The following is a 25,931-nucleotide window of genomic DNA, read 5'->3' on the forward strand; positions in this document are numbered from 1 at the left end:
TAGCAAAAATATGCAGCGTGTTCCATATGACTATAGCTTTTAACAGTTACCCCTCCATGAAGTGGATATTTTCATTGTGGAAGGTGCTGGTGAGCCAAATCATCAACCGTTATCAGACATAAATGTTGGATTTTGGAGATCGTTTCCTTCTTATCAACATAAACAGGATGAAGAGAAAGGTAAAAAGACACCTTTGTGACTAGGGCCTTAATTTAAACAGCACGGTTTTAAATGGGGATTTTAGAGGTCCACTAGGAGCAACATTAGTTTCTATACACTAAGCAGATAAGAAAAAGCAGATGGGGGAAGAACTCGTCTCTGCTGCACCGTCTACTTCTATCTGGTGTTCAAAGAAGTAACAAAATAAATCTGTCAATTTCACTTGATACCTGCATATTACCCTCTCTGAATCTGCCTGTACAGTATGATCAAGAAATAACACAAGTTAAGCCAGTAGCTGTAGAGAAGTTGAGTTTATTAATGGTAAAGCAGATCCGAGCAGACGGTGCTCACACAAGAACACGAGGGAAAGGTGGGAGTGAATAGAAGTCTCCACACTCTCTAGATCCTCCTAAAAGAAGGATCGCCGGAAGGGTACCTTACCACCTACTATTTCTCTTACCAGTGAGCAAGAACTGGCTTCTTCCAGGAGAATGAAACTGTGGACAAGACGTCCGGCCCCGAACAGTGCGCAACATGTATGTTCCATGTATGTAGTGCTGAGGGCACCAGGGGTACCCCCTGGTATACGCACTCACACTTATGGGGGGGATTTCTATGACAGTTCTACGTAGAAGAACCATTCTTACTTCCTTCCAGATTGACACATGAAGAAACTCTTGCTTTTTCACATCACGTTTCTACCTGATCAGTGTATATCCTGCTCACTCATCACAAACATCCCAGCTCCCCCACTGCTAGTGTGCAATGCTCTTCATGATGCTGGAGAAGTGAAGAGGACAGAACAGTTCGTGTTCATATTTTGTGCTATAAGCTGTGGCACTTATACCCAGCATTGCAACTTGATCCAATACTTCTGTCACCTCTTTTTTTTTATGGAAGGGACTCCCCAAGAGGCAGAATAAAAAGGAATGGGGAAAAAAAAACAAACCTACAGTTGCAGTCTAGCTGCAAGAACGTTGAGGCTGTACAGTCAGCCTCGTCTTGCCCCTAAGTGCCCCACATTAAAAAGCACCCCCCCAACTATCCCAGCACCCATCCTGCAATACACAGCTTTAGGGGACATTGAGCGCGCGCACACACAAACACACATGACAATTAAGCAGGCAGGGAAAGACAGACACCAAAAGTAGATTAAGGACACTCAATGGGGACAAGCAAGCATCCATAACTGTGACAGACACTCAACCCCTCACCCATTTCCCACAGAGGGGAAAGAAAAAGTAAAGCCACCCAGTCAATCATACCTCCCTCAGCCAGCACAAGCTGGTGGATGAGAGGGGACCAGATCCTCTGCCTTCTCTGATGGAGAGAGTTCCTGACAATCGGCTGAAAAGTGGATATGGGGGTGTTCGTTCTGCACCCACTACTTAGAAATAAAAACTCAGATCCTGAAGGGAGGGTTCTTCCTGTATTCCCCCGCCTGCCTTCACTGCTGGGGGATATTTGCCCTCCGTGTGTTAGGCAGAGGTTTGGGGGGGTGCTGTGAGAGGCATGCACAAATAACGAGAAGGATAGGGGCACGATACCCCATTTCCCTCAAACTCAAGAAGTCCCAAACTTCCTCTGGATGGGAACTTCCTGCTGTGTCCGTCAGGTAACTGTCGCCTGCGGGGCAGGGGGGTTTCAGATTTGGTGGGATATGCTGGATGCTCCCCCACACGCACTCCCCCCCAGATCGGTGAGGGGGGAGAGAGGGCTGCCCTCCTCAGGGCTCAGGACATATCCTGTCCTGTGCTGCTAACCCGTCATGCCATAAGTCGCTGGGTTCTTCTCCCCTTCTCTCTCAGTGTGGAGGGTTCAAGGATCCTTGCCCTCTCTGCTGCTTTTCCTTTTGCTGCATCAGGAGCTGCTCAAGGGCTGACGGGCCAGGGTGCATCATCGTGGTGGACCAAATGGACTGTGGAGCAAAAAAAAAAACAACAGATACTTTTACCCTATTAAAGCAGCATAATAAAACACATAAAACCTATTACAATGGGAAAACCGCTTGTGAATAAAAGTTAATTTCAAAGTGGCTGTTACAGCTGGAAAAGTGGACAGTCATTAAAATAGAGCTCAGGCAGCAACACTAAATTGAACTTTTATGTTGAGTAAAAACTTCTTCTTTCTTGTCATGAATAAAACAAAACGCTGCTCCTAAGCTCCCCTAAGTGACCTTAAACCTAGCCAGTCTAGATTACTGGGTCTCTGGCTACCAGGAGCATTGTAGGAGTATTACCACATTAGAGACTACCATTTTCAATCACACTGACTCTCAGTGAAATTAGAGGACCAGCAAGTTACAATAACATTTAGACCTACTAAGCAGGAAGCAGAGCCAGACTATGTAAAGCCAAATTTGGCTGGCCCATGTACATAAACAGAATAATTGTAGGCTATCTAAAAGGAGCAAGGTTTTTGAAAGGCTACCATATAAAAAATGAAAACTAAAGACAGCAGTTCCCCATTTCAGCATTCCGATGCTTTTACACATCAAATTAAAAAAAGAGCATCAATGCGACAGTTAAAGAAAAGAGTCAAACAAGGAAAGAGAAGCTATAAATTGCAGTGACTTTGAAAAGCAAGTTTGGGTATCTTATGATGATCTTAGGAGGCTCCTGTTGGAACCATTTCAACTGTTTACAACTGGGAGGAGACACCAAAAGCAAACTTGAGGAATTATAATTCCAAAGCTACTTTGAGAACACTAAATCTCTCAGGAAGAACAGAACTAGTATCTGTTTATACTTTGAGTAGAAGTCCATGTTTTTAGAAGGAGATTACCATCGCTTACCCCTCACTTACTGTTGTGTCAGCAAGACAAGATAGCCTGCAGTAAGAAAGGTTTAGAACCTACCTTTGTTAGGTTTTTAATGTGCCCCCCTTGGGGAACTTCCCCCTGTATCATGCCTCATTTACACCTGAAAGTGCTTGGGGACAAAAAAGTTACTGCAGGGCTATGGGCAAACAATCTCTTCTGAAGGGAGGAATTAGAGCAGGGGTAGCAAACCTCCGTCCCTCCAGCTGTGGTGAAACTATAAATCCCATGATGCATCTCTCTCCGGGAGTCATGTCTGTGGCTGTGGGAATCTTGCAATGCCTCATGGGATTTGTAGTTCCACCACAGCTGGAGGGCCGGAGGTTTGCTACCCCTGCATTAGAGATTACAGATTGTCAGTCTACTCTTCTGCATAGGTGACCAAATGCCTAGGTTTTCCAGTTACATATACAGCACAAAACAGTCTGGGGAAGCATTTTCTTCCAAAAAAAGAAAGCATTTAATTTATTCTAATTACAATTTATTTATCCATACCAGCAAGACTGTTAACACAGCAAAGAAGAAGAAAAAAAAAATGGAGATCCACTTTATGGGCTCAAACAATTGACAATCGGGGTCCTGCAAATATCTGAATGTTCTTTTTGAGCAAATTATGGAAAAAACAAATGTTCTTATATTTATATGAAGTGAGAGGGGTTATATCCTCAAGGTGGGAAGGCCTTCAGTTTTTATATTGCTCATCATCAAGCTGTGTCCTTCAATGTAGAAGAAAAGTATTTAACTGCTTGCCATCTGCCCGTTGTAAAAAAAAAAAGGGACAGACGGCGAGCTCCCATTGGTGGTTTGCCCTAAATAAACGCTTTTCTTTTCTGCTCGTGCCCCCTAGCGCACGCACGGGCAGAAAAAAAAAAAACTGTCAAATGAAAACAGCCGTTACCGGCTGTTTCACATACAAGTGATCGGTGGCTCTATAGCCGTCTGATCGCTTGTAGGTGCTGACCTGCGCCCCCCCCCCCCTCTTTTGCAGTGCCACCATCTCCACGCTCATGCAACCTCACCTTCAATACGGGGCTCTGCTGCCCACTCTGTGGCCTGGGACCGGCTTGGGAGGGTGTCAGGAGGAAGATGGGAGGGAGGTCAGCATCTTCCTACTTGCTGATTTCCCTCTGAGGTCTGAATGCGGAAGTGGTGTGTATTACATTAATTCCATATTCAGCTGTCATTTCTCTGGCTACTAGTCAGAGAAGCTGATGAAGCAGATCTCTGCTTCATCATGTTCTTTGGGGGTCCCCAGGTGACATTAGGGGTCTTAGAGACTATTTTAATTGCTTATGTTTGATTTGTTCATTGCAAACAGCTGAAAGTCTATACATGTTGCCAATGAACCGGATTTGCAATGAGGATGGAATCATTTTCATTATAACTGTAATAGCACTTCCAATTGCAGGGCACCTTCCCTTAAACCTAACAGGATTGCTTTAAGGGGTGTTGTATCTCTGTCACTGGTGTAAAAATAGATCAGACATGCAGACACATTCCTTTAAGATTTTATTTTACCCTGACAGCATCTCTTTAAATGGATAGCAAGACTTAACAGGATACACCATATATTGTAATATGGATAGCACTACACCGCTATTGATGCAAAAATATGAAGCTAAATACATTTTATTTGCTTTTGGTATTTTGGTCACATGACACCTGAGCCCCATTCGGTCTGCTTTCTTTGCAGCCAGTGGGTAGGAAAATACAAATCCTGGGAGGAGACACTAAGCTCGAGTCTAGGACAGCTCTTGTGGCTACATCATCTTGCACAGACCAGGTGACAATCTTGCTGCAATTTCAGCAGCGGTTGTGCAGCATTTTCAAACCTCTTCTGGCACTATTGTGCAACTAGTAAAACTGGCAAGATCACCAGATAACAAGAGGGCCAAGTAAAGGAAACAAAGCTTTGGAGGCTATAGAAATGGGAGCATGAAGGAATGCATAATTTATTGTCCAAAATAAGTTATTTTTCCTGGAGATACACTTTAACTAACCTTCAAACTTTCCATCAGGGCAGATGATGAGTCCTCTCTTGTATTACCCTGTGCTGCCCAGGCATTAGAAGTGCTGGAATTATTTACTTGGCGCCAGCTGTTCTCTGTGGGTGGGGCCACAGACAGGTAGTCCAGCCCAAAGCCACCCATTGCTAGAAAATAAGGGTGAAGACACATTTAAAATAGGGAACAATAATTTTAACTTAACCATCTATGATGATAACAGATACGCCTACCTGGTTTGTCGCTCTTCCACCGGTCAGCTGCTCGGCGATCTCGGCTGTCTGGGGTTCCAATGGGCCCAAAGTTGGAAAAGGGCTGAGAAGTGTGATTATGGGTGGGTGGAGAGCTGGGCAGGCTGCTTGGATTGGAGGAGTGAGGCGACTGGCTGGCTGGTGTAGAGTGATCTGGTGTAAAAAAAAAAAACCCAAACAAAAAAAAATAAAAAATAAAAAAAGACAAATCCTCATTGAGTGGCAAAATGTTTATATTGCATTTTTTAGTTCCTTGACCCCCCTCTAGACACGCAGATAAATTGTACTTCAAAGAGAAAGCATACTTTTGAAAAGACAACAAGAAACAGTCCCATGGAATAGTTTTTACAATCATATTTAATACCAGGGATGCACCGATACCGGTTTTCCAGTATCTCGTAGGATACCGAGTACCGACACCCCAAGTCAGTGGGCCGATCATGACCTGCTGCCTGGCTTCCTGATTGCTTGGGAAGCCGGTGTTCTATCGTAAGAACACTGGCTTCACTTGCCGCGGGTGTCTGGCAACAAGTGAAGCCGGCTTCCTAGCCAATCAGGAAGCTGGGAGGCAAGTCATGGCCCACCTACCTGCTTCCTGATAAAGCCAGCTTCCTAGCCAATCGGGAAGCCAGGTCATAAAACCCCCACACAGCTTCCTGATTGGAAAGCAAGCTCCAGAGAGAGCCAGATCTCCCTCTGACCGGAAGTTCTGGTATTGGATGTAAGTATCGAAGCATTTGGACAAGAACTCGCCCCAAATACTCGGTTACGGCAACAATTATTTATTCGGAATGCACCAATTAGGTGCATCCCGAATAAATAATGACTGAAATGCACAGAAGGGGGCAGAAACGACAAGCTTGCTTAAAGATCTTTGCTGCTCATAACAATCAGCTTCCAAATAATTTTGCAGTCCAGGTCTGAAAATGAAAAAAGAATTCTAACGTGAGACCCAACTCACAACACCCTCAACCTCCTTCCCTGTGCAACTTATCTGTAATGATGACCACTGGGCCCCCCCTTCTGCCCACACGCTGGCCCATATAAACGATCCTGGCACTTGAAAACTTCACTACACAGTCCTGGAGGCTGTATAGCAACATAGTGCTTTCAATGAGGGATCAGTCATTGATCAGGGTGGGCATATGAGCACTCTGACCAACTAGAATTCTTTCTGCGCCTTTCCTTTTCTCATTGGTCTGTGTGGTTACATGAGGAGGGCGTTGCGAGTTAGTTTACCTTTGTATTGTTATCTAAAAAAGGTGAACTAATCCGTTAAACTAAACCGGTCATGAAAAAATTGGAGGCTGCTACTGCTAGCATCCACTTTTATAAATGATAGTTAGCTGAGCCTCTTGTTTAAACATTTGCAGTCACTGACCCACAATAAATATGCAGATAACAACTGACATTTGTTTCTCCAAATCTATACAATGGAAACATTTCTAAGAATTATAACACTTTCAGATTACTAGACGCCCATATTCTTGTACCATTGTCTGGGTAACCAAGTCCACTCCATTCACAATGTCCCTTACCCGAGCTGGCTGGAAGAGATGGAGACCAAGGTTTACCCTCAAACAGAGAGTAAAGAGATGTCTCCTGCTGTCCAAAAGGTGGACATGGGTCCGGCTTTGTGATGCATGGTGGCTTGCCATAAACCTCGTTAAACACGCTGTTACTTGGGAACCTCTCCTGCAGAAATCAGATTAGGAAAAGGTTAAAATACAGGATACAAAGGCTGGATGAATCTCAACATCTCCTGACTCCTCTAACATACGTCTCCAAATGCCCTCCCTTACCTGGCTCAGTGAAAATCCAGTGAGTGAGAGGAAAGAGGGGGGCTGAGATATCAGCTCAGATGGCTTTTCCAGAAGAGACTTCTCCAAAAGAAAGAGAAAGAGAATTCACTGCCAGATCCAATTATAGTGGTATGAAAAATGCAATATGGTATCATTGCATAATCAAGGGGGGATTTATTGGGAAAAAGGACGTAAAATAAAAAGGCAGCCATTCCAGGAGCATATACTTGATACATTAGACCGGCACATCTCACCAATCATAGATGACACCTGGCTTTCAGTGAAAACTAACTGAGGTGGACTAAATATAACAGTCATACATTATGCACACATTTTTTACATATTGTTTAGCAAACATAGGTCACCAAAGCAACAAACTTGAGTTAAAAGAAAGTTCTGGAATGAAAGAGATTTCAGGCCTCAAATCCTTAGGACAGTAAGCCTCACAGACAAGGCTAGGCTCACATCAAAAGACTATTTTTCCTACACCTATGACACCAGTAAGATATTCTAGCACAGTGGTTCTCAACTCGTGGGTCGCGACCCAAAAGTGGGTCGCAAGAAAGTGAACTGAGGCTGTCAGTTTCCCTTGTGCCTATAATAGGACTGGTTGCTACGGGTTGACCTTTCATGAGTTCCTGGGGAATAAGGTCTAATGTGAATATTACCGCTTAGCAAATGCTACTGGCAATCCATGCCAAGAAAAATATGCAACCTCCCATTTCTGACCTTCCGAAAATGCTAGTTGCCTTGCTGTCTCTGGCTTCAGTAGTCTTCATGCAGTAGATCTTTACGGCCCCTTTCAAATGGCATTCTGATCAGGTCCACCTGTCAGTTTTTCAGATGGACCTGATCGGAAGCTCAATGTTAGTCTATGGTGATTACCTGCGAGTAGAAAAAAATGTAATTAAAAAAGGAAGAGTTCCGATTTGGCGGCTTGAATGGGACGGATCGAAGGTAACTGAACACATGTCCTCTTACATGTGACTCCCCATAGACCCAACAATGGGTCGGATTAGTTCAGTTTCTTCCACCATCGGTAGATGGAGAAAAAACTGAATGGGAGTGGATGTCACAAAAGTGACACCTCTTCCATACTGCTCCCATCAGCAGAGAATCTGTGCACGAATCCCTGCTAATTGGAACCGACGCCACCAGTGTGAAAAGGGCCTTATATTTACATTACATAAAAATCAAAAATGAAAGATACAATTTGCTTGGTATCATCTTAGGGACAATGAGAATGTAGAATCTGGTTTATTATACAGACTATGTATTGAAAATGTAATCCTGGAAAAGGCAACAGTAGTGCTAACTCACCGGTCATAGTGAGACATTACTAGGATTCAAAATAAAAACACAGTGTGGTGCTTTCACCAACAGCAACCATATAAAAAAGTGAAACACATTAATCAATTGTAAAGTCTATCGTCATTAATATGGTTATATAAAGGGATGCATTGGCCCCTTATTAATGCTCCCATAATGTAAACCAAGAAGAGAACCCCAGAGGGAACACATATACTTGTGTTAGCGGTGTAGAGACTGCCCACATAGTTCCCGCATGTGGCAAAGGCTTTCTGCAAGGTTTGATAGGGAGAAAGCAGTTTGAAATGGAGACAACAGCTCAGGGTACAGCGTGGGACCCCAATCCGAAGGGGGTAGTGTGTGACTGTGGTGTCTGCCTGTTAATCTTTACACTTCAATAGCTTTTTAACCAAACATCTCTGAACGGCTTTTTAATAACTGTCAGAAGACTAATCGATTATAAAATAAGTCGTCATACTTTTCTATACTATATAATGATTTAGGAACACAGATAAAATCTTAACATGTTGCAGAGAAGAGAGAGATAGGAAGACAGTAAGCAGAGGAGAGAGCGCCCACCACACAGAATACATACAAACAGGCTTCGTCCGGGGAGAGTGGCCAGAGGGCCGAGCAGAGCTGGGTACAGATCAGGAGGAGGGGAGAAAGCCAGCTCTTCCTCCTCCTCTAGAGCAGCCAGACTCTTTAACAGGTCCGGGGGCAGGAGAGGGGAACGCTTGGGTTCCTAGTAAGAGACAGGCAGAAAAAAAAAGATAGGAAGGGAGAAAAAGAAGAAAAATAAAAACGGAGAAAGTACGATAGAAAAGTAATATAAAACAATGAATAAAAATCGATGAAAGGGCACATTCTTGGGATAGCAGAAACGGCAGCACAGCATTACTCCAAAAACTAAGAACACCATCTATAATAACCTCTGGATGTGTGGCTAGGAGCACCTCTTAAAAAAATGGGCCTCTCACTTGAAGGATTGTTTAGGTTGTTTGTTTAAATGGATAGATCAGATACAGCCAACACGTTTCAGGGGAATTAGACTAGCCCTCCAGGCCTTTCTCAGGGCTGGAGCAACAATAAGTAGTGGCTTATTAGGAAAAAGCTGTACTTTGTGGCCCCAATTAGGGCTGAATGAGCGCAGAGTGCCAGCGTGACCCATTTGCAGTCAGGACTGGAGAAATAAACAACCTAAATGAAACTCCAAGGGAGATGACCATTTTCCAACAGCTGCTCCGAACCACACATTCAGGATTTGATTTTCTGTCGAGAGATCCCCCCCACCATCAAGACCAGAGAGGCAGCAGCCTTGGACCATAACAAGGTCCATACACTAAACACAGAGGGGAATTTATCAAAACGATAGCAGACAGAATCTGGAGCAGCTGTGCATGGCAACCAATCAGCATTCACCTTTAATTTTCAAACCTTAACTGAACAAATTGAAGAACTGAGAAGCTGATTGGTTGCCAGCTGCTCCAGATTCTTCTGCTCCAGTTTTGATAAATCCCCCTCAATCTGTTTTCATGGGTTCCTTTCTTCAAGGAGTATATCCCTCTTTTGTATTTATTTATATGGAAGCCAATGTCTACTCCTACTGTTCCAGCGCTACCACATATCCATCACTGATGTAGATCAACGTGGATTCAGCCTTAGCATTTAATATGGCAGCTGTTTGAGGCTCTGTGTACCACAAAGACTAAGCTACATCTTATAAAGAAGCCGATAGTCCAGGCAATGCTCATAGTGTCACAACTGATAATTTTGTAAGTGAACTGCACTGACAACATGGCTGTACCCCTTGAAGTATCAACTGTGGTACAATGTATTTTGCCATCATACCAAATGTATCTAGAGGCAATGAAAGGCACTGAGAGCATTCTGTAACCAGTCAATTGTTTAGGTTTCCCCTATGGTAATGGACAGTATTTAGGTTTCCCTAACTAGATACATGAACACTTTCCGTAGTTTTTCAGAACCAATGTGTAAATTCTACATAGATCTGGTTACTGCTCTATGTTACAACAAAGAATTAGTACAAGGTTCAGATGCACAGATAATTGCACCGGAGAACTTTTTAGATTTTACTCTATAGTAGTAACAGCAACATGCAGCCTATTTGTAGTGTTATCTATTCAGCTGGGAAACAGCTGCCCACAGGGACAGTCAGCAGGAAACTGAAATCAGAAGCATACAGAAAGTTCCATCATCCCACAGTGGTGACTGTATCAAGGTTTGGTAAGCTCTAAAATCACTGTAAACAAAATTACTTCATACAAGTCATCTTTTTAGTTGCAGGGCCTATTCACACTTGTTAGATGTCATGCAACACATTCAATGGGTATGGCTGCTGTACAAGTAGATATCGCGCGCGTGTGTGTCTGTAACTCACAAGAACAGTGTGAATCCAGCTTTAGAACCGTTATCTTTAAGTGGAACTCTAGCCAAATTCTCCCCCCCCCCCAATTTTTGGGATAGTAGGGGAAAGTGTGAGAACCGGTTTTAAAATTGTATTGCTGTCTGCTTCCTGTTGGAGAAATGTCCCATTTCCTATCCCAGGCATGCTGGTCATGAAGACTGCACGTGAGGGAAATCTCTCTAATCGAGGGTACAGTCAGTAGTAAAAACTCTTCCCTACCCCACTTCAAAAGTGGGGAAAAGTTTAAACCTCTGTCAAATTTGTATTCCCTGCATCCCCATTGGAGAGTTTTACACCTAATTTCCATCCTGGTGACCACTGCAACAGGAAGTGGGAGCAATCTCCCCAATGGGAATAGAGGGTCCATATTCAATACAACACTAGAAGTTTTGACTGGAGTCACTTTTAAGTCTCATGCACAGCAGGATGTTAACATTCTGCCCATAATGCTGACAGAAGGAAGGATAAGACTGTGGACATTCTTTTGATTATAGCAAGGTGACAGCATTGGAATGAAATGTCTTGTTTAAAGCTGTACTCCAGGAAGATGAAAAAGGAAACTCAATGAAGCAGTTATGTTTTTGTTAAAAATTTTAAATGCAACTAATTGTTACCCAACTTTGACTTGATATCAGCCTCCAGTAATCCCCGATATAGCACCACTGAGACTGGGAGACTGGGAGCCAGCACATGCAGCCAACCAGGCTCTGCTGAAGTGCACAAGTGCAGACAGTAAACATGGTGATAGACGGAGAGAGCAAAAAGAATGTAGTGATGACTCTGTTTTTCTGCTCCTTCACAGTCCAATCAGCAAGTTGGGTCTGTGTTCCATTTGTGCTGTCCCAGTCAATGTCCAAAGTCTAAAAGGTGGCCATACACTGTACAACCATCGCAAGACCTTAGTCTTGCGATGGTTTTAAAGCGATTAAAAAAAAACGTACGATCTGCCCATCTTGGAGTGCCCTCTGGACCATTACAAATCACTGACAAGTAAAACAATATTCATTACATGCATCTGGTGTACATAATTGCTGACCTTGAATTCAGCTTTAAGGGCTTGTTTACACTGGGTCCAGACCAGAACAGTTGGTTCCCGGACCAAAAACAGCATCCTAATGTATCCCTATGTTATTTCTGTGCTCTGCTTACACCAGTGCAGTCCGTTCTGGTCAACACAAAAAAAAAAATACTGCTCGTCTCATTTTCTCTGGTATGGAATGCAATGGAACAAATGGAAAACTGCATATAAAACGCAATAAACGCACTGGAATGCACCTGAAAGTACATTTTAAGCAAAAAAATAAATAAAAACAGCACCAGAACGTGGCAAAGTTGCAGTAAAATCGCCACAAAAATGCACTGTGTTTGCAGATATGCGCCAGATCTGGTCCAGACATGGTGTTAACATAGCCTAGAAGGCTAACTTTCCATAAAAACAAACGGCAGGCCAGTTTTAATCAGCCGTATGCCAGCATCTGCAATCTAGCTCTTGTACAAACAAAGGTTCAAACCTTTGCAGGCAAGAACAGTTTATATGTTTTCCTCAGCTTCATAACGGATGGCAGAGGCTATAACTGTGTTGAGTAAACACTTCTTTCATCTATTTGTGTCAGACCAAATCCAATGCAACACAAGTCTAAGTTGTCCAACATGTTCAGACACGAAGCATGTGTGGCATTTTCCCAGCTTATATACACTATATTGTTACATTTGTGGACAACTGACCGTCAACACTTATCTGATCTTGGTGGACATCCCATTCCAAAATCATGGGCTCTTGTAACATGGAGTTGTTGTAACAATCTCCACTCTTCTTGGAGGACTTTTCAGAAGAACTCAATGTTTACTGAGTAAATGTGTGCCCATTTAATCAAAAGAGCATTTGTGAGGTCAGGTACTGATACTGGACAAGAACTACTGGCGGGACATTTCAATTCTTCCCAGAGGTATCCTGTAGGGTTAGGGCTCTGTGCAGGCCACAATTCCCTCTGCACCAAACAGATCAAACACGGCCTTATGGACCTGGGCTTATCCATGCTAGGACAAAAAAAAAAGTTTCCCCAAAAGCTGGAAAGCACAACAACATTGTCTAAAATCTTACTGTAGTGTATGCTGTGGCAGTACACTTTACTAGAAACACCTGAACCCAATAACTTGATTTGGCAATATAGTAGTTGTGATGGTCAGAAGTCTGCAAACATTTGGCCATATAGTGTAAATTTTATTTTGCTACTGTGAATATATTTTGTACAGGTTGTTTAACCAAATCAGCCAGAAACAAATGTTCTTAAATTTGTTAAAGTGCTGACCTTGTACTGCAAATCCTGTTGTGTGCATGTAGGAAGGAAGAGAAATCAAGGAAAATGTACAGCCATAAACGGAGCAAAAGGTGAAATCGGAGGATGGCAGTGGGGAGGTCGATGGAATATGAAAGATATCCAAAACCTATACACATTTCTTACCTCAAATGGCATTCTAGTCACTGCATCCTGGCCTGTACGATAGCCAGTAGGCTGGCGCTGGATCCTTTGGTTATTAACAGACTGCTGTGCCAGGAGACTCCGGTTATCATTTAGACTGTAAGAGCTTTGGTCCCCCCAGTAGAAGTCTGAAATCTTCATTTCGGCAGAGCTCTGGTTATACGCATCCATGGGGTAATGCTTCACCTTCTTCTCCAGAGGCTGCTGCATGACTGGGTGCTGCAGGCACTGCTCCAGCATGCTCAGGGGCTCAGTGGGCAAACGGCCGTCCATGAAGTAGTTCTGCTTCATGGTTGGTGGCATCATTTTTCCCAGTGAGTTGGAAACTTGAGGATTGTTCCATAGCTGCTTGGAAGTGTCTGCTGCCTGTGGGTACTAAGAAATAATAATAAAAAAAAAAACAAAAAAAACAGACAGTCATTCAACCACACACAGTTATAAAATTAAAACTAAAACCAATGGAAAGCTTCCAGAATTGCCAAGAGTATGACCTGCATTAGAACTAGCACTACAAACTATGAAGCAGTTGTGTCATAAGTAACATGCTGCCTAACAAACTGATAATTACATTGACATTTACAGCGAGAAGAAAAAAAATGTTTTTTATAGCAACTATAGAAGGGCAACGTATGGCAAACATTCATTTCTTTTTCTGCGTGTTCATGTGTTGTTTAAAGCCTGTTTATAGAACTGAATATCTCTAGCTGAAACATTCACACCAGTGAGCCAGAGCAGTGACTTTTCACATATACAGATACTGTACATCTTTGTCTAAGATTTCAATTAGAGGCAGCTTGCCCAAAAGGAGACAGCTACTACCCTGTTTCCCCGAAAATAAAACCTACCCTGAAAATAAGACCTAGTACTATTTTTGGGAATTGCTAAAATATAAAGACCTACCCTGAAAATAAGACCTAGCGTGTTTTTTTGAGCCCCAAAAAATATAAGACAGTGTCTTATTTTCGGGGAAACACGGTAGTGTATGTTCTTTAAAAAAAATCCATTGGAGGGGAATTTATCAAAACTGGAGCAGACAAAATCTGGAGTAGATTTGCACTACAGCCAATCAGCTTCTCTTTCTCATTTTCAAATCTTACCTGTGCAAAACTGAAGATAGATGCTGATTGGTTGCCATGGGCAACTGCTGTGGATTATGCTTGCTCCATTTTTGATAAATTCCCCCCATTGTGTTCTGGGAATCCTTGCTTCTTTGGTCTCATCAAACTAGCTACTAAAGAAAATGGAGAATGGGCAATGCCCCTTCCACCCAATTCCTTTATGAATCAGCTCTTGCACATCGCTGTTAAGGTTAGTGTACATGGGACTAACTGGCATGCATTTTTAGATGCTTTTTAGCTGCAACATAGTGCATAAAAAAAAAATACAGCAGTAACAAATAGGAATATATACCTAAATAAAAAGCTTAACCCCCAATTGTCATTTATGTTCCTGATAATACAAGCATCACTTTCAGATGGATCATGTTTTTAAAAATACCTGCTGAAGATTGGGGTGATGTGGGGGGTTCTTGCCCAGTGCCTGTATAGGTTTGGTAGGAGACTGCTGCTGGTGAGCCATTGCTTGAATCTGTAGCTGTGCTGCAGTCTGATTGCTGGGCTGAGGAGAACTGGACGGAGCCTGTGGTTGTGGCTGACCCGATAGCTGGTTGCTTAGTGCTCCCTGGTTTGGTGTCCCTGGACCCGACGGACGCTGCTGACTGTAAGGAATGTGGGACTGTTTCCCAGGAGGACCCTGGTTTCCAGCAGCTGAATGAGATGAAGGTTGCAAGAAGGATCCTGGAACATTGACTCCAGGAGGAAATGTATAGCCAGAACTCATGGTAAATGCCACAGGTGGTGGGATGACATAGGCAGGAGGTGGAAAACCTGTAGAGGGGAAATGTGGCCATTAATAGGTGAAGAGTGGAAGAACCCCCAGGCTGCAGGACTGAAAACACAAAGAAAAAAATCTATTCCCTGCACATGAACTGACCAGGCCTGCTAGGCAGAGGTGGGAAGGCTCCAGGATGGTGGATAGGTATGAACTGGGTGTTGGTGCTGGGACTAGATGTTGGAGTCACTGGTGTCTTCCTTGACTCAGAGACTGGCGTTTTCACCTGACACAAAACAGAAAGCAATTCTTTATAAAGACGTGAACATCAATACAACTACATGTGGTATTTGGGGGGGAAAAAAACTCCATGTTTGACTGGAGTGTCTCCAGAAAGTTACAATAATGTCTCCCCACCTCCCACAGTCCCCTGGTAAACCGCAGCAGGACTCCTGCCAATTGTTGCTTGTGTTATTTGGAACTCTGTTCATTAAGACATAAGATTACAACAGAAGTATGATGTATTTTTAGTGAGCATATATTCAAAAGTTAACATTGCTTAAAATATCATTTCGTTTTTTTTTCACTTTCACATTTCATGCTTGCTTTTGTTTGCATGCTTCATACACAGCGATTTGTTAATTTGCCACTAGAGGCAGCACAGCATTTAACGGGAGTCACTCTAGATCTCTGCTCAAAGTTTATGTAAACCCAATCACTAAAATCTCATAAGTTTTAACATGTTGCTGTTATTTCAAAAGTAATATTCAATATTAGGGATGCACAGATACCGTTTCTTCAGTATAGAGTACGAGTACCGATACTTTTTTTTTCCGGTACTCGCCAATACTGAGTACCGATGCCGTGTGCCCAGATTATCAGGAAGTTGGGCAGTGGATCATGACCCGTCGCCCGGCTTCCTGATTGCCTGTGAAGCCAGTGCTCTAGTGAAAGAACACCCGCTTCACATGCCGAGGCTGCCTGGCTTCCTGTCCAATCAGAAAGCCGGGCAGGGAGACACGAGGTGATTGGTCAGGAAGCCAGGTTGCCTAGCAACAAGTGAAGCCAGCTTCCTAGCCAATCAGAAAGCTGGACGGCACATGACCCGCCTCTCGGCTTCCTGATTGGCTAGGAAGCCGGCTTCACTTGTTGCTAGGTAGCGTGGCTTCCTGACCAATCAGGAAGGTGGGATTTCTTGATTGGCTAGCTTCTTGTTTGGCTAGGAAGCCAGCTGCACTTGTTGGTAAGCAGCCTCGCTTCCTGGACAATCCGGAAGCTGGGAGGTGGGTCATTACCCGCTGCCTGGCTTCCTGATTTGCCGGGAAGCCAGGCTGCTTACCAACAAGGTCTCCCTCTGACTGGAAGTTTCCGGTATGGGAGCATTTCGGCAAGTACGAGTACTCGCCCAAATACTTGGTATCGGCACAGATACGGATACTAGTATCGGTACATCCCTATTCAATATGATTACATTTGTAGCTTGTGTATTTCAAATATTACTTAGTTATACTGCCATAGAGGTCCTTTTATAGGGTGACACGTGTCTATCCCCGTCTACCAGTTTTACTCCTGGGTATTCCCCTTGTCACATAGAGACTACAAGTGGCCGTTTAAACACACATGACTGACAAGTCAGATCCTCCCACTTTTTCCCTCCTGCTCCTATTCATATTACTATTGTTCATTTGGTTTATCCACAACATTGCAAAGTACACCGCTGTGCTTTAGAATAGTTTATTTTCAAAATGATTTTAAAGTACCAGTATGGCCGGTGTAAAGCCATACTGCAGCTTTTTTATTGGAACCCTAAATGCCAGTTATGGTTTACATCTAGTTTAAGAACTGTTGGGATAAGATAATAGCTACATAGGAGCTACGCAGTGCCTTAGCTTTAGATTTCATTCCCACAATGCAAATCGGTTAGTTGGCAGACTAACTGAAAACAATAGTTTACTGTTGCGTTAGAATGCCAGATTTTACTGGCTGGTGGCATTGCAACCAAATTGTAATAGGAGCATTCTGTGCCAGGTAGACAGTGCCAGGTCAAGGCCACCCAGTGCAAAGATGTCAAACGGTGTCCATTTATATTTAGTTATAAAAGATGGGGCTGTGTCGAGCAAATAGATACAAAATACACAAAACCATAAAATTGCAAGCTCCTGGAACAGACTACGATACCCATAACTGCCTTATAATGCAACAATTTAAAATCTCATTCATTTCCAGTTAAGACACAATGATGTCCCTAGAATTGTTCTTCTCTCTTCAGTGTGCGCAGCATCACCCAATATGTGTTGCAAGATCATAGATTTCACACTTGCTTGTGTTCAAATACATGGGGCAAGGGCACATTTTATTCTTTTATCTATTGCACTTTAAGCACTCAAATTGGTGTTGGGGTAGAGAGTAGGCGACTCAACCACTTAGGACATGTGGAGTAAATTATACTAGGGCCAATTTTAGACAGGAGCCAGTAACCCTACCAGCATATCTTTGGTGAGTGGTAGAAAACCAGAGTACCCAAAAGGAAACTCACTCAGCACAGGGAGATCCTGCAAAATCTATGCAAAAGTTTCCTAGCCGTGATTTGAACTGAGGACACCAGTACTGCAAGGCAGAAGTTGTAAGCGCTTAGCCACTAATAGAGTCCTAATGTCATCATTGCACTGTGTTGAAGCATATTGAGCAGAAACTGTATGTCACTGTTCAAGTATAGCAGTATTCGGTACAGCTGTATCACTTGTATGTGGCAGCCCAAGGCTGACTGAAGAGATACAATCTATAATAGCAACTAGGTTGCTATTGCGGCTGTAAGTTTGTTTACCTGCCGGTAATGTTGCTGCAGTTAGGGCCAGTTCACACCATATGCAGTTGTGATGCAGTCCTTTTATTTGACTGCTGCAGTCAAAATACATCACAATGCTTTCCTATGGGCTTTCTTGTGCTTAATTCACACTGCAATGGTGTGAACTGGCCCTTAGAGCAGGGGTAACCAAACTACAGCCCTCCAGCTGTGGTAAAACTACCAATACCATGAGGCATTGCAAGATTCCAACAGCCACAGGCACGACACCCAGAGACAGATGCATCATGGGATTTGTAGTTTCAGAACAGCTGGAGGGCAGAAGTTTGCCTACCCCTGAGTTAGAGGGTAAAAGGGTCAAAGTGCAGGTGCCTTAAAAAAAAACCTAACAGGTCTATTCACTAAGGGGTGAGGAGTTTGGAGAGAGGGCACGAGAAGTGAACACTAACAGCTGAACTGGAAAAATTCAGCTTTGTTGTCCTAGATTGTTCACTTCTCCTGCCTTCTCCAAACTCTCTTCACCCTTTTGTAAATAGCGCTGTAAGTGGCAACACTAACCTGCCTAGGCCCTTGAACTAATCTACATTACAACTCCCCACTCCAGTTGGTTACTTACCTCAGAAACACATTGGTGGCCTGTACAGTGAGCCCTATCTGCTGTCTAGGCGTACATCCCTCCACAAAGGCTATATAGGGCGGCTCAATGTTACTTTTCTTAAAGGTACAGCAGTCTGAACTTCCACTTTCTACAGATTAGTGACTTACTAGTAGTAAAGCAGGGATTGTTCCTATCTCTGCCCCATTGGGGGAAGTGTGACAGAACAGAAAGTTAGAGGGCTCTCCACCCAAATGTGGAGACAAGGGGCAATAAAAACAAACAATCTAGTTAAATGAAGAACCCCTGTCTGAATTTTATTGCTATGTCCCCAAAAATTGGAGTTACGTACCTGGTAACTCTGTTTCTAGGAACCTTCCAGGACAGCATTAGAGAGATAGGCTCCTCCCACCGGAACAGGAAACACATCACCCACACTTAGAATAAAAAGGAGCACAAGCCTAGCACGCTTCAGTTAAAACATAAGAACCGAAGGATACCATAGTGCAACTCGTTCATAGAATTATAGATACATATACACATATATACACCCATAATAATAGATAACATTACATTGCCTAGCAACGCATAGTAAAACGTCCTGGAAGGTGACTAGAGAAAATGACTTTCCTCCTCACTTCCTGTCCAGATGTCAGAACAAAAGGAGAAGTGAAATCTTCTCTACGAGCAGATACGTGTAACATCCCCTCAACAGCATTTAAAACCTGACAATTATATTTTAGGTTAGCTTCCTTTAATTCCCTGAACATCAGTAAGCTATGCAAGTCAGTCAGGCTCCAGTGCAGGTGCTCAGTTCACACTACACAAAACACCTAGAAACTCTGCCAAGTTAAACAATGGTGAAATGTCTTACAGAGTCCCAAATCAGTCACTGGCACATCAAGGGGTCCCTCTGTTCCGATAGCTTATTGAATTGTCAAATATACTACTGGCGTCACAAGGGGGATGCGGCCAACCCCGGGTGGCACCATTGGAGGGGTGACAGCAAATGACCGAGTCATTTTGGGGTCACCCCCTCTAAAAAGTCGGGCACTCGGTCGTGGACTGAGAGTCCGACAGTGTCAGGAGAGAGGGGACCCGGCAGCATACCTCATCCCGCCAGGAGAATGCACCCTCCTCTCTCTGCCGGCATCCATAACCAAGATGGACGCCGGAATGCGTCAATTAGATGTCCGCGCATGCGCGATGACGTCATCGTATAAGCAAGTGATGTCACGCAAGTGATGTCACGCGCGTGAAATCGCCAGCTGGCCTCTGCTCCGGGTGACACCCGGCCTCGGGACGCCCATGATGTACATCCATTTTGGGCCACACAGGCAAATATGTGTCAAATATAAAATTGACATTTTGGGTCTAAACCAGGACCCTTTTTCAGGATGCTGACATGACTGTATACATGTCTATACCTTGAAAGTGAACCTATATGGCCCAAATGGATGTACATATCACAGTTCAATAAACTACTAAAACAAAAGACCCCTCAGTGTACTGGTAACTACATTGAGGTACTAACGAAGAGCAAAATACTGTCAAACTAACGCCTTTGATGAAAGGGGGAGAGACCCGCCATTGAAAAATTAAGGTTTCAGGGCTGTATTCCTTATCCTTGCATTAGTACATAATCATTGACCCAAAACAAGCTTGAGGTTAAAGAAGTGCCAGGACACCTGATATGCAAGTACTTGTCTTGATCAGTGAATATCTAAAGGTGCCCATACACTGCTCGATTCTCGTACGAGAATCGCGGGGAATCAAGCGATCGTACGAGAATCGAGCAGTGTGAACGAAGACGTGCGACCGATTCTACTGTACGGTCGCACGTCTTTTGTCTAAGGAGCATGCTAGAAAACCAGCCGAAAATCGTACGATTTTCGGCTGGTTTGAACGGTGCTCGGGAGACAAAAGCCGAACGGGCCGGTGTGCGCACACGCACACTGCCCGTTCAGCATTACGGTCATCGGAAGCCGGCCCCTCAGGGGGGCGGGCTTGCGATGATCGAGAGTACGATCTGCCTGTCCAAGATGGGCAGATCGTACGTTTTTTAATTACTTTACAACCATCGCAAGACTAAGGTCTTGCGATGGTTGTAAAGTGTATGGGCACCTTAAGTGCTATAGCCTGAGTTTGCATCTGCAAAAACTTGCAGCTTCTATATGTGTATCTTTTAACTGAAATGGAAGTCCAGAACCTGGCTGCACCATTGGTAGAGATACCTGATCTCAAGACTGGCGGAACACAACTACAAATTTTGTGGCGGATAGATAGTTTGCATGCATTTCATCTGCATGCTAGCTACTTGCTTTGAGTTAGGATTTCATGAGCCAGCCCAAGGAAGCTTTCCCAATTGAGATAATTCAGACACATGTTATTTGGCATGCTGAGCCTTTGTATTTTTTTCAGCCCCGCTACCAACATAGCTGCCAGGCCCAGTCGCTATTGGGATACATACCTGTACAGCAATGCTTTGCTTTGCAGGTTCCTGGTTTTTGTCAGCAGTTGTTTTCTTGGGTTCATTCTTCCTTTTATTGCTATTGTCCTTCTTGTTACCTGCAGCATTCATGCCCTTGTTATAGTCTCTTTGTTCCTTGCCAGCATTCACCGTTCTGGTGTAGCTTCGTGCTGGCAATTCCCGGTTTACTTCCTGCGGTTTAATGTTCTCTTTGAAAGTCACCACTGGCTTTTCAGAGGATTCACAGCTCAGGCTACGCCCAGTGGAGAGCACAGATTTTAAACCAGGACTCCCTTCAGATCTTTGAGTTTCTGCATGCTTGTTGTCCTGTGGAGAGGACCTGTCCTCGGCATCAACTGCATCTTCAATCATTAATTCTGGGATGTCCGTGGAAAAATGAATTTCTCCCTCAACACTGCGACACTGCATAAGCCTGTCAAGGGAAAGGTTATATATATTAGCAATGGGAAATAAATATCACAGAGTTCATTTAAAACTGACATCTAAAGGAGATTTGTGGGCAAACGCACATCTTCTCTAGGTAACACATCCGTGAAACACAGAGGGATTACCTTCCCACAGATCTCCTGGATTTTAGCTGAACTCCAGTTGGAGATCTTGCATTAACGTGCAATAATAAAATACAGTGAGGGGAATTTATCAAAACTGGAGCAGAAGAATCAGGAGTAGTTGCCTATGACAACCAATCAGCTTCTCTCTTCAGTTACGATTTGAAAATGAAAGAGAAGCTGATTGGTTGCCATGCCCAGCTGCTCCAGATTTTGTCTGCTCCAGTTTTATAAATTCCCCACAGTGTTTCCAGGTAAAACGTTAAGACACTTAGCTCTGTACAAAACTGCAGAATGGATTCCAGATGCTGTTTAAAGAGAATCCACTAACCCAAAAACTATTAAAACCAGAAACGGTGGACAACTAGCATTTTCAGAAGGATGTCAGCAATGACAGCTTCCAAATTTATCATGGTACAGGTTTCCTTTAAAAGCCTATATTATATCTATCTCTCTCTAAGTAGCACTGGACCAACACCCAGAGGCAGCACTTTGGACTTGTTTCGGGATCAACTGACCACATTACAAATGCAGTTGAAAATTTCTAGCACATTTGGAAACCTCTCTTGGGGTTTCATTTTAATTTTTTTTAACAGGGCATTCCTTACACAAAACAAAAAAGGCACAAGACAAAAAGAGTTTACGGTAACAGACAAGTGTGTGTAAAGTTTTGTGATAGTTTACAAAAAAGAGCTGTTTAAGGGAACACACCGTGGCTGGTTCTCGCAGATCCATTTTCCCAATGACACAAGACGTATTGGTCGCATCCGACGATGCTGAGTCTCTCGATCTCCAATAATGGCTTGATGACCTCTAGAGAAATCAAGGTTCCTAAACAGAACACAAAAATAGCAGAATCTGTATTCTATCCAGGTGAACTACACACGCGCGCGCGTGCACACACACACACACACGCAGAGTCGGAGTCTCTCGATCTCCAATAATGGCTTGATGACCTCTAGAGAAATCAAGGTTCTTAAACAGAACACAAAAAAAGCAGAATCTGTATTCCATCCAGGTGAACTACACACCTACGCGCGCACACATGCACAGAGTATTCAAGGACCAAAATAAAGCAACAGTTTCCCCAGTCAGATTTTACAGAAATCACAATCCTATGTGAACTATTCTGCTTATAAACAGCTCATTGGTGCTTGAACCAGTGAACAAATACTATGCGTCCCAAAACCTGGTTATTCCACTGGGTGCAGACAAAAAGCTATCATAGCACAGAAAGGTGAATGCAGACTGTCAAATTAGTCCTGTAAAGCAAGGACACTTCAGCTCTTCCAGTTATAACTGAGTATTGCTGTTTGATTGTGCATGCATGCTGTCTGAATACATTGCGAATATTACAGACACCCAGAAAAACTTAAAAAGCACACAGTGCATGTGTAGCATGCCCTGTCATTTTCCTCCTTGCCAACTGCTGGCTTGGATTTTAAAATTACCATTGTGTTTCTAAGGTTGGAGTATGTCAAGGTTCACGTTACAGCATGTAATAAGAGATGCATGCTTACCTAAATGCAGGCCGAAGAGCCAGGAATCCCTGCAGCTCAAATTCCTCTGGAAGTGGCAACACTGGTTCACAAAAACAAACAATGATATTTACATACCAAACCTACAAAAAATTTTCAAGCATGAAAAAAAAAACAAAGATGAAGATTTTTGGGTCAGGCCCATGTAACATTAGCACTTGTCACTAGTAAGAATTTGCAAGTGACAGGATTGTTGGAAAACACAGGACACATACCCACTTTGTACGTGTAGCTTTGTCGTCAGCAAGGTGTCGCTCCTCGGCCTAAAACACTGCAAAACCTGCAAGAGTGCAATGTCTGTGCTGTGTACTCCAAAGTGACAGACTTGTCTGCCTCAATGAACTAGGATTCAGGCAAACTGATATGCACATGTGACTGCTGAATAGTTTGACTAGTTAAATCACCAAATATTAGGCAGCCCCAATAGTGGTACTTGAAGTGGCGTCAAATTATGCAACAAGCATACATTTAGATCAATTTCTGCAAGAAGGCTGCATGATCAATCTTGCTGATGAAACACAAACCCACCAAAGGGCTTCTATATATGCTAAGGTACCCATTTGCCCCCCTACAATACATGCATAAGAAAATCACGAGAGAGGGATAGTGGGAATTAGTAGTGAATTTACATTTCAGCCAAGTGAAATGTCAGTTACAAGGCCTTATACAAACAAATCGAATTCCCATCCCATAGTGCCTCTTTGGCATGTCATTAGTGGTTGGATAATTGAGGATAATTGTGCTTTTAACCTTAAAAGACCTGGTTATACCAGGTATACAAGACAGTAAAGTAGAGAGTAAACAAAAGTAGGATAGATAGTTGATAGGTAGAGGGGAGAAGGTGTTCAGGTAGAAAGGGGAAGGAAAGTTTAAGGATTGGAGAAAATACAGTGGGAAGAAGGGAAAGGGAAGTGGGTGCAAGCGGAGACCCAACTAAATTGCTGTCAACATCCTCTGCACCTCTGTGGGTATATAAGGAGTGATCCACAGTGCCTCTTTAGGCTACTTTACAGAGCTACAACATGCTACTTACTGTTGGCACCGGCTAGGTCTTCCTCAAGTACATGGAAACTGTTTAATAGAGAAATCAGCCACGGCCACACACTGCAGATAGAAAAGCAAAGGTTTAGGAATTGAGTTCACGATTAGTGATGGGCTCGGGCGTGTTCGCAGCTCCACGTGCCGAGCCCGCACATCATCAAGCAGAATTTAGACACAACTGCATTAAGACGGGTTGTGAAAGGTCTCAGTACATATATAGTGAGCATTTTTATTTGGCAAAAAGACAGACTTGAAGACAACCTTAAAGCAAATGTGTCACATGTGAAGATACAAGTACTGCAGTGCAAACAAACACCATTTGCCATCACGTTTTGAATCCATACTTCCATTATCAGTTTTGTTGCTTTGATTTTAAAGCTCACCTGTTATGATGGAAATATTTTTGCTGCCATTGCTGACCTCTCTTTTTAATAAAGTATATTCTTGACTTTAATTTGCTGCATGCTTGTTCTGGGTCTCCAAGAAAGAATATCCAGCCATAGCCAGACAACCAGCATATTGTAAGAGGTGGTCAGCAATGGCAGACCAATATATCTCCTTACATAATTACTTTATCTGAATCACTAACAGACGTTGAGTGAATTTGAAATCTCTACCATTCCATGCAGACCCTGATGACAATTATTCAAAATTCAGACATAACTGAGAGGAATGTTATGACAGTCCAGACTCTGATGGGCTCAGAGAAACATTTTAGGTTTCCACTTAATAAACTGATGTCCTGATTCTCTACCAATTTATAGGAAGAATGTAAAGCACGTCCAATTAACAATAGGGACAATAATGCAATTTAGAGTGCCATCAAGGGAGTGGCCCACTAATGTGGTATTAACGATAACGCTAGATTTTAGTTATAGGACTATTGGTCCCGAAAATTACTTTGATTTATAAGGAATTAAACCACTAGAGATTAGAAAACTGCCGGTACAGCAGCACACTGGGACAGTTTTGACAAGTACAGCCAGATGCAGATTATTTTTTTTTTTTAAACTAAAAAGTTAAAAAAAAGTTTAATTTGCTCCAAGGCTATTAAGTTAACACACTGGTTTCAATACCCTTCTGAGACATGGTCTTGGAACAAGTATGCACACCAGGTAAGTCAAAAGTCTTTATCTGCATATTCCTTAAAATTCTTAAAGAGAGTCAGCATGATAGCCAGACAATTACAAACTTAAATCAGCAATGGCTACCTCCATGCTTCTCTAAGGAAAGAGTCTGCATCTTTTCCATACTTACAAAGAGAAGTACAGAAACTTACTAATGAGGTCACTTATGATCCTGGGAAAAATGTAGGAAACGCAATAAATTTGTCAAACTGCCAGCATTTTAGAGGGTGCTCTCCAAACACAAACTGAATAAGACCAATGTGAAACTCATGAAATTCATTCAGAATTTCCATTTCCATGCTCTGACATCAGTAACCTCAGAAGTACTTGCTGTTACAGGTTACTATATTTTGTGTGGTTTTATAAAATGTGCCTCAAAAAAAGTAATTTTCAATTAGTATCAAAGAGTGTCCATTTTTATTTCATCACTTACTACTGTCTTTCCTCCACAGCAGCCTCCTGGAATACACTGGGACGCAGCTTCATCCAGTCTAGGGACACCTTAATAGCAGGGAGTGGATCGGCACAAGATGTATCATCACAGTAGCGGGTCTTTAATGGGCTTCTGCAAAGGATACCCAGGAACGACACTGTGGACAGAGAATGTAATGCTAAACAAATCAGAGGAACACACAACTCACAAAGAAATAAGAAAAGAAAAAAACATCCCCCCCCCCCCCCCCCCCCCAAAAAAACACAAAACACA

The 25,931-nt window shown here is 43.1% G+C and overlaps 1 protein-coding gene across 6 annotated transcripts in view; it reads right to left on the bottom strand.

Annotated features, from left to right (window-relative positions):
- Nucleotides 1-442: 442 nt before the first annotated feature.
- SMG7 (SMG7, nonsense mediated mRNA decay factor) overlaps nucleotides 443-25,931 on the bottom strand; it is a 58,608-nt gene continuing 33,119 nt past the window's right edge. The window contains exons 10-23 of one of the 6 annotated variants that reach the window (XM_018575223.1): nucleotides 25,659-25,815; nucleotides 24,091-24,161; nucleotides 23,040-23,100; nucleotides 22,231-22,350; nucleotides 20,951-21,383; nucleotides 15,245-15,368; nucleotides 14,750-15,138; nucleotides 13,235-13,627; nucleotides 8,940-9,089; nucleotides 7,037-7,117; nucleotides 6,773-6,929; nucleotides 5,217-5,387; nucleotides 4,981-5,132; nucleotides 443-2,080 (exon numbers count right to left, since the gene is read on the bottom strand). In XM_018575223.1, coding sequence (XP_018430725.1) covers nucleotides 1,967-2,080; nucleotides 4,981-5,132; nucleotides 5,217-5,387; nucleotides 6,773-6,929; nucleotides 7,037-7,117; nucleotides 8,940-9,089; nucleotides 13,235-13,627; nucleotides 14,750-15,138; nucleotides 15,245-15,368; nucleotides 20,951-21,383; nucleotides 22,231-22,350; nucleotides 23,040-23,100; nucleotides 24,091-24,161; nucleotides 25,659-25,815 — 2,573 coding nt within the window. In that variant the 3' untranslated portion in view covers nucleotides 443-1,966. The remainder of the gene's footprint in view (nucleotides 2,081-4,980; nucleotides 5,133-5,216; nucleotides 5,388-6,772; nucleotides 6,930-7,036; nucleotides 7,118-8,939; nucleotides 9,090-13,234; nucleotides 13,628-14,749; nucleotides 15,139-15,244; nucleotides 15,369-20,950; nucleotides 21,384-22,230; nucleotides 22,351-23,039; nucleotides 23,101-24,090; nucleotides 24,162-25,658; nucleotides 25,816-25,931) is intronic. The other 5 variants (XM_018575231.1, XM_018575245.1, XM_018575251.1 and 2 more) reach the window with 5 other exon arrangements.

Source organism: Nanorana parkeri, unplaced genomic scaffold (assembly GCF_000935625.1).
Source record: "Nanorana parkeri isolate BGI_ZX_2015 unplaced genomic scaffold, ASM93562v1 scaffold52, whole genome shotgun sequence".
Classification (NCBI taxonomy): Eukaryota; Metazoa; Chordata; class Amphibia; order Anura; family Dicroglossidae; genus Nanorana; species Nanorana parkeri.